Here is a 9681-nt window from a genome sequence, read left to right on the forward strand (position 1 = left end):
TTTTTTTTCCTGTTTATTCAATATAAGAATAAGGTCAAATAATGGTTTTGGAGAGAGAAACTGGTTGGCAGAATGAGGGCATTCCTGGAATAGAGCAGGATCTGGGATGCATGGGGTGGGGTGGGGACTGTGGGGTGTTCCTTTAGGAACTAGGGGATGCCTGTGCAGAGAAGTCAGCACACAGCCCAGACTTTCCCTGGGGCTTACAGGAGATAAATGAAGGGGACTTTGAGGTTTCCTTTTAGTTTGCCCAACCTAACATAGTATGATAGGAAAGGGAACAAAAGTTTCAGAACAATGTCTATCCTTAGACTACAGAGCATGCAGTTGATTAGAATGTCCTCCACATTTGAAAAGTGATAGAGAGCTTAAACGGAAGGAAAGAAAAATCCCAAAATATGGTGTAGATGATGAAAAAAATTTTTCCAAAAAAAAAGAAGAGAGTGAGCATAAACATCACCCTATTATTTGGCAAAGACGGTGATACGTGAGGTACCTGCCTAGCTGTGAGTACAGGTGAGTCAGGAGGCCACTGTGCTGGTCAGAAGCCCCAGACCATTCCAAATTCCCCTTGTGGAAGAAACTCACGTTTATTTGACTTTGTTAGTGTTGAATAAACTGTTTATACAATCAGCCCCACCTTATGTGATGTCTTTATGTGATACTGTGTAATAACTATTTCTCTTTCCCTCCTAACTGCAGTTTGAGCCTGGGATATCACTGTGACACCCACTTTTCTTAAACAATTATAGAGGGCAGGGTGGGGGCTGAGACAGGGTCACTTCTCTGTGGCTGGGGAAGCTTCCCAAGGTCACCAGGGCTCTGCACTCTGCCAAGGTTTTGTAAAACATCTTTTCTCAGGATTCCCTCCAGTACTTGGGACATGTTCTATCTCTGTTGGGAATACCTATAGGTTTTGAATTACTTCCTCCAATTTAATGTGAAGCCCTGTTGTCCCAGCCTCCTGCCCATCCCCTCTATGCGACTGTCTCCAAAGTTGTGGTGGGTAGAGGGAGTGTTACGTGTCTCTTCATCTGTCCCCAGTACGACTTCAAGAAGCACAGACGTGGCAGGTAAGGAGCTACTCTAGAACCTTCCATGTCTTTCCTGGGTTGCCACTTCTCAGCCTTAATCATTTTTTTTTTGTTTGATGTGGATGAATATACTCAGGGGTTATATAAATTTAGTTTATTAGATATTAAAAAATGTTCATTCCAACATCTTTATCTGGAACTGGGGCTGAGGTCTTATACTAAAATGTTCTATTCACAGTTTCTGGCACATGGTAAACCCTCAAAACATCTGACAGATGAATAGATACATGAACAAATAGAAGGCCTTAAAAACAGACTCAAAAACATCACAATTTAGTAAAAAGCAGATTATAGGTGGAAGCACAGTCAAGTGAGACCCTCAAATGGGGTTATTTTATCCTGTTACATATGGGTTATAACACAGAGACATTTATTTTTTAATCCCATTAGCAAGTATTTAAAATTAATAATGATCATGCTGCCTGGCAGGTGCTCACTCTCTAGGAGGGGAAAGAGACCAGGGTAACATGCATGGTTAATGCTGGCACAGAGCAAGGAATGTCGGCAGAGGAAGGAAGGCCAAGGTGACAACACTGCCTGGGGGAGGCAAGTCTTAGGTGTGGAACTAGAACGGGATCTGGAACTTGAAAGATGACCAACAGTCACCATACAAAGGAGGTGGCGTGCTGGGCAGGAGTTGTGTTACATTTTAAGAAGGAATGGGACACACAAAATCTCAGAGTCAGCAAAAGGCCTCATGTGTCCCCATGAGGGTAGGAAATGCAATATGGGGTCCGGAAGTAGCAGGAGATGAGGCAGCAAAGGGTTTTTAGGGCCATAATGGGGACTTGCTTAAGTTCCAGACAATTTGTTGAGTCTCCTGTGTGATCATCTCAGCAGTAGTTCCTCCTATGGAGACAGTGGTGACTAGGACAGGGAGCCAGCCCCACAGAGCTTACTGTCTGGTAGGAGAGACAGACACATACACAGGTAAACTCTACATATGCAGTACGGGCTGGGAATGCATACTGGGGAGGTGCTCAGGGATCAGGATGTGTTTAGCCATCAGCAATTCACCTGTCTGTATTATATACCAGCAGAGCATGACCCACAAGGCTGGGTGGTAAGCTGGGGCTAGATCGTGACAACCACATACTCCATAGTTTGAACATTTGCAAAAAAGCCAAAAGAGATGCCACAAAGCCATCTCTGTGTTAAGAGAAAATTGTTATTTTAATTAAGAAAGGAACTAAGAAATATGCTGGGTTTCATATCACACCTTTTTTGGCTGCAGTTTTTGCCTCTACTTCTGTCTATTGGCCTCTATGATGTCCTATAACTAGGTCACAACATCACGCTTATGCTGCATGACACAGAGTCTGGGTATACGGTGCACAGAAAACAAGAGTGTAGAAGAGAGGGTTGGCCTAGAAGATGGAGAGGAATGTAGCAGTTTAGTCCAAAAACTCCAGTCACAGATTCTTTGGCCAATTCCAGAGCAGAGAGGCTAGAGGCTGAGAGCGAGAGCAGACACTGGCAAGAACCCTGCACTAAGGCACCTAGGCCTCCACACCCCACTAAAGCAAAGAAAGGCTTATGGCTCTTGTCTATGCTCCAAAACACAGGAAAAAAGACTGTTCTAGCAAACTTGCATGAACATAAGACTAACATAAATAACCTCCTCCTCAATTTGAGTTGTTATTAAATTCCAGGCCAATCAGATTTTGTCTCCAATAGACACTTTGTCATGAAGTTGCCTTTGGTTACTGCCTGGTAGGACAGAAAAAATTCATTTTTTTCTTCCTTTTAATGACTACAAATGACAGAATGTCTATTCTTCCTGAAACACTTAATTAACTTTTAATCAACTGTAAATTAGGAGCTAATTTCAAAACATTCCTTATACTTAACTTTGGAGGAACATTTGGGCTTATAATTCAGTACAGATGTCTCAGATTCTGAGAATTCACAGAGTTACCGAGCTAAGTGCCTTCCTGCTGGGGAGATCCAACCCCAGAACAGCCCCATCTTCCTTCCAGCCTTGCAGAAATGTTCTCCTCAGCTTCTTGCAGGGAGAAGGCAAGGTGTGCAATCCCCATTTTCAGAGGAAGAGTTGGCTAGATAACCTCTTCAACCCTCTTCATTTCTAAGATCCAGTAATTATTCAACAATTTGTAATTATGAGATCATTCCTCATGGTTAAATCTAAATAATGGAAGACAGCCTCGAATTGTCTTCTTTCTAACTGAAAGGATGTAGTCTGAGAAAGTGGTAGATATCAACAAAGTGGAATATCAACAGATTTTAAGTGGCATTATCTCGCACTATAGACAAATTAGGTCACTTAAGTTTTCAAGTAGAATAATATGTTTTACTTTTGATCTTTGACAAACTCTCTTAAAAATGAATACTGTAATGATTCATATAACAAGGTAGAATGGAACCTACTTTCTGGATGGATTTCATTCTAACAGAATTTTGACCTGCTCAAAGTCAATTGTATATGCACTGTTTTTAAATTATTATTTTTAATTGTGGTAAAATGCACATAACATAAAATTTACCACTGTAACCATTTTTAAATGTATAGTTCAAGAGCATTAAGTATATTCACATTGGTATGCAACCATCATCACCATCCACCTCCAAAACTCTTTTCATCTTGCAAAACTAAAGCTCTGAACCCATTAAACACCAACTCCACCGGCCCCTGGCAACTCCCACTCTACTTTCTGTCTGTGATTTTCACTACTCTAGGGACCTCGTATGCATGGAATCATACAGTATTTGTCCTTTTGTGTCCAGCTTATTTCATATACAGTCCTCAAGTGTTATGCATTATTTTTTATTGTGATATTCACTGTATGATACAAAAATAAGCAGACTTTGCCTGTGCTCTGAACACAGAGGACAACCATATTCATCCTATGTGGTGAAAGCATTGACCGTAAAGTTGTATATCAGCAACATCGAATAAAATTATCACATCACACATTTGAAATACACATGCTCTTATTTTAAGCCTCTAAGGCATGACATGCTGTGTTTAGTTTAGAAATTAAATTGGAATACAGCAATGAGTTTATTTTTAAACTGAAGATTCTCCTAGGGGGATGAAAGTGAAAATGGGGGAGGGTTCTGGTGTTGGTGTGAAGCCAAGTGTCTATCACTTTGGCAAGGTGCTACTCAGTGTGGCTACTGTACCTTGACCAAGTGAACCATCGCGTCTGTGAAGAACACCATTTCCATGCCAGTGCCGCGGATGTTCTCATTATAGAGCTGCAGGAACATATTCAAACGCTCTTTTAGGTGATTAAAAGATTCGATGGGCTCATAAATTTTGGGCATTTCAACATCAGCCTCCTCAGATGTTTCACCTTTGATGGGGAAGAGGAATGAATTAAGTGTCTTCAAATTGCTGGACTTCACTACTTTCTTCAATCTAGATTAATACACTCATAGCTCTATAATTTAACACTGAATAATACTGATTTTCATCAAAATGCCATATGATGCATTTTTAGAAAAAAGAAGAAAGCAAACAATAGTAGAAGCATTAGGATTTTTGTGATCATATGCAGTCTTAGTTCTTTCCTATCTATAAAGAGCCAAATTCAAATAATGTTGTATTCATTGAATTTAATTTGAACCCACAATTGACTGTCAGCTTTTCAAAGATCCTTCCAGAGATATTAGCCTAATGGTCAGAATGAAAGTGAAAAAAAAAACTAGTTATCTAATATCAAACTTAACAAGAGAGGTAAAGAATTACATAATTTTCTAATAAGATTTTTAAAAAGTCATTGCATTTGCTCAAGAAATGTTTATGATTCAGGAATTTCAGGTTAGTGGTGAGAATACAAATGAGTTTTAGGGAATGTAGTGGATTGAATTATGTCTCCCCAAAACTCACTGAAGCTTGAATTGAGTCCCCCAAGTTTTATGTATTAGAAACTTGGTCCCCACTGTGACTGTTAAGAGGATGGGAAATCTTGTTATGGTAATTGAAAGGTGGAGCTTTGAAAAGGTTATTAGATTGTAGGACCGTGCCGTAGTGAGTGGATTAAAAATGGTGGTCAGGGGTGTGGTTCTGAGGGCTTTAAAAGAAGAGACAGGAGAGTCTGTCTCTCTCTGATCTCTCTGTTCTGCCATTTTCACAATGCGATACCCTGCCGTCATTGTCACCACCACCAAGACCTTCACCAGCTGTGTTCCCTGGATTTTGGACTTCCTAGCCTTAGAAACTGTAAGCAATAAATTTTGTTTTCTTTCTAAATTACCCAGTTCCATGTATTTTGGTATAGACAACAGAAATGGACTAATACAGGGAATGAGGGTGGAGTGTTGAGGAAAAATAGAAAATAATTAAATTATTTCACTAGGAAAAGATGTATTAAAGTCAATATAGTTTTTAAAAATTAGGAACACATAATACACCAGCTTAACACTTTTCCAATGTTGACTATAAAGCATAATGCAAAAAAAAAAAGCCAAATTAGGCATATATAAATTCACTATCAGTTAACATTAGTAACAGGGAAAAATAGTGACACATTCATTAAATATACCAATAACAACTTGGAAATTCTCTGGGTTCTAAAAAAGTGAGTGGGTCTTCCAAATCTTACAGTACTTAATTATTGTCAATTAACCCTGTCCTAATATAAAAGTATGTTAACCTCTTTATGAGAAAGCAAGGAAATTGTTTTACCATAATCATTATGATTGGCCTATTTGCAAAGCTCTCACCAATCAAATTTCGATAGTCACAACTCTTTTCTAAAAGCTCACATCAAGCTTTGAGAAAAAGTGCTTTGAAATCAAAATGCTACGCCTTTGCTTCTAGATCTTCCCCACCCCAAAAATGCAGTAGTTGAGCTTTGTTCCGGGAAAAGCATAATCCAATGATTATGATTTCCTCTAATTTTGAATTAGAGGAAATAAAATGCACAAATTCTAATTACCTTTTAAAATGCCCTTACCCTTATTCGTGTGTTTGACCTAACTTAAAATAAGATGTGTCAGCTTCTTTCTGTGGAAGGATCACTCCAACTGCAAAGCCAGCAATAAACATCCTTTTTGCAATTGTCACTTAGAAACTTTTTATAGATCACACATATCGTTATCAAATCTAGTGGAGGTCTTTTCCAATCATTTAGAAGATATAAATATGTTTTTAACATATCTTTTAAAATATGCAAATTAACTTAAAATCCATCCTCACTATTAGAAGAGGTTATTAAATGAAAGAAAAATGTTCTACTTAAGCCCAGTTATTTCTGATGGAAAAAAAATGAAGCACTGCCTTTTTTCATAAGCAAATTAATATATCTCAACTTTTCACAGAACAATAACCACAAAAGCATGCCTCCACATGACCCATCTCTTTCCAATTATACTCAATGGCTCTGTCATATAATTTGAAGTTTTTCTTTTCATTTTCAACATTCAGGATGACCTGAATAATAATAGTTACCGTTATTTTTGCTACCTTTCAGGTGGCAGTGACTATGTGTCAGAGACTGCCCAAACCATTCTATTGATATCATTTCACCTATTTCCCACAGTAACCATGATGAATATATTAATATTTTCATTTTTATAAATAAGGAGAGTAAGGTTCAAGAAAGTTCAGAGACACCCGTCTAATGTTTGGTACACCCTGTCAAATCTCTCCTATCTGACACAATACAAATCCTCTGTGCTTATTTCTACTTGATCCTGCCTCCCTACTCTACCTTGATATTCAAGTGTGAAATGCATAAAAATAGCTAATCTTTAAACTCCATGATTATGCATTTATCCTCTCATTCTATATTTACTGAGCACCTATTATGCCCCAGGCTTGTTTCACTAAAGTTAACTAGACAGAAACTCAACATCCCTAAACTGAATATTTTATTTTCAGATCCCTCTTTTGGAAATTCCTTTTGGGGAATTTCAAATTCCGTTTCAGTAATTTACCTGTAGCTTCCGGTGCATCCCTCAAAAAGTCCACAAAATAAGCATCAATTCCACAATCCACCAAGAGTTTTTTCTCTTCACCAAACTCTTCCTCTACCAGACTTACTAAAGCTTTATCAAACCAAGTCACGTCATCAGACACCGTAAAACGATCAGCTATAGCACGTTTGCATTCATGCTTCCACAATTTTAACAGTTCCTGTTGAAAGCATAATTAAAATGCATTGTTAATTTCTACTATGCCATAAATGGGAACTCAAGTTAACAACATTGCAGAGTATCATCCTTCCTGATTTAAGATGTAATACTTTAAAAAGTTCAGGTTAAAATATGCTCATCTTCACTTAAAATTGGTCACATAAATAGAAAGTGTAATTTATTCATTGGCAGTCTCTGAATTTAAAAAAGCAAACAAAAAAAAACCCCAACTCAACAAAAATTTCTCTGATCAAGCAACAATCTAATATTCTATGTAACGGTCTTAAATTTGTAATAAATTAGTCTTTTTGGATGACATCTACATTCATGTGGCCAGAGCAAAAATAAAATACAGTGTATGAACCACCATCACGTATACAATGAGATATCACACAGGTATATTTACTTAATACAAAGTGAAAGAAATTTGTGGCAAAAATCTGGGTTATCTGAACCAAGCAATCACCTAGTCCAGATAACCCAGGGCCCAAAGTTAACTGAAAGTTTAGGAAATTAATTGCTCAATCCTCCTGTTTCTATAGCAAAAATAAGAAATATTTGTTTAAGCTCATTATTTAGTCTGAAAGACTGGTGGAAATTTCTTAACTTGGTAACATTTTGCAGGTTAGAAGGTTTTTAAGTAATTGTATAACTAATGATAAAATGATATTTGGCTGCCAGAATATAAAAGGAACTTAGTAAAATACATTCAATGACTCAGTTAAGACAAAAGTTCATGATAAAGCCAGTTGCTACAATTGTTTATGCTGACTTAATATAAGCACTAAACATGGCTACTCAAATAAAGAGTAATATTTAAGATCTGCATTTCATAATTCCTTTAATTTGTCAATAACTTCGAGAGAAAAATCAAGTTAAAATGTTCACTGCTGCTAAATTGACTCTCAGTTCACTGTAATAAGGACAGTGAGTTTTCCCCAAAATGTTTACTCTTCAAGAGTCAGCAACTACGGTTATCTATTTGCAAGCATTTGGGGAAGAGCTCAGGTTTTTTTGGTAGTCAACACTCGATGTTCTCAATGACAATTTTGTTGATATTTCAACTGTCTCTGTGAGTTTAGATAGAAAAGTCCCCTAAAACTTATTTGTTTAATTATCTCCTCAGCTCCTGAAGGGCTGAAAGAGAGAGGCCAATCCCACCTTAGCCTGAGAACAGAACATATGCTTTTGGGAAGAAAAAACAAAAAAACATACTGGATTTTTACATAACGTTCATAGTTTGAAGGGAATTCTCATAACACTGGGAACTGTCACGTTCAAGTGTACAAGCAAATGCTTGTTTTTCTATTAAATAAACTTTCTACTCTGCTGCCTCTTTCGATTTACCAACAAACACAATTCTTTTAGTTCATCTAGTTACATAGACAGGAAAGATCATGGGTGATTAACAACAAAACAGTTTCTTTTCATTGTAAATGTTTATTTATAAAGGTAATTGCTTTTTAAGTAAAATGTCAAGTTTAAAATATGAAGACTATTATATAATAAAATCAATAGTGATTGTTTCCATTATTTAACCATCGCTATTTTTCCATCTTATGATGAAAAAATAAAATTATTTGTTTCTTTTATTCTAGTCATTAGAAAATAATTGTGTATACTATTTCCTTAAACATAAACCCAATTTAATTAGAATTTTTAATTGAAGTTTCCTGACATATTCACTTTTTTTCTTACTTATGTTAGTTGAAAAGCAGCAAACAAAAGAATATCCATACTGAAACATCCCAAAATATTTTTATAATTCAAGTAAAAATTAAATTAATAAAAATATTTAGGAGATATGATTAATAGCAATGTTGCTTGTTTTTCTCTCTTGGGTATCACTTACATCTGGATCCTTGATGACCTCTGAAGTAGTGTTTAGCATTCCCTGCCAGATCCTAGAAAGATCTCGAAGGTTAAACACATAATGAAATTTTGCAGGGGTAGGAAGCATTTTCAGCTTGGTCATCTGCCATAGTTGGCGTGTCAGGGGCACCAGTTTCATCACTGAATCTCTCACTTCCTCTGAGAAGCCCCTCTGGGTACAGTAGTAGCCCACACCAATCACACCTGAAAAGGGGGAAAATCATATCACCTTGACCAGCCATTCAACTAAACTTAATTAAAATGAAAAGCACTATAGAGTTTGAACAAATGTAATTATACATGTTAATAGATAACCACATATTTCAGAAAATTATATTAATTGATGTTCTCTTGCTTTTTCAAATACCAAAAAAATAGATACAGGTTAAAGTAAGTTATCATTCAAAATACTGAAAAGCTGATTAAGAAATACTACTAAAAATTATCAATTCAATATCATTAAATAGGTAACAATGACAAATAAATAAATTTGCCTTATAAAAAGATAAGAAAAAGGTTTTCAAGTCTTCTAAGTCTTCTCCATTCTGTTCTTGCCTTTCCATGCATTAAAATTTTTTTCATTTATTGTATATGTAAAATATTCCAGGCAATA

General features: G+C 36.5%; 1 protein-coding gene across 1 annotated transcript in view; it reads right to left on the reverse strand.

Annotated features, from left to right (window-relative positions):
* Positions 1-9272, reverse strand: part of LOC103610506 (dynein heavy chain 5, axonemal-like) — a gene marked incomplete at its 5' end in the record, with an annotated part of 46414 nt that extends 37142 nt beyond the window's left edge. The window contains 3 exons of the mRNA XM_008594659.1: positions 4239-4411; positions 6999-7197; positions 9049-9272. Of these exons, the coding sequence (XP_008592881.1) occupies positions 4239-4411; positions 6999-7197; positions 9049-9272 (596 nt within the window). The remainder of the gene's footprint in view (positions 1-4238; positions 4412-6998; positions 7198-9048) is intronic.
* Between the last annotated feature and the right edge of the window lie 409 nt (positions 9273-9681).

The sequence above is a fragment of the Galeopterus variegatus genome, unplaced genomic scaffold, assembly GCF_000696425.1.
Source record: "Galeopterus variegatus unplaced genomic scaffold, G_variegatus-3.0.2 Scaffold11246, whole genome shotgun sequence".
Taxonomy (NCBI): domain Eukaryota; kingdom Metazoa; phylum Chordata; class Mammalia; order Dermoptera; family Cynocephalidae; genus Galeopterus; species Galeopterus variegatus.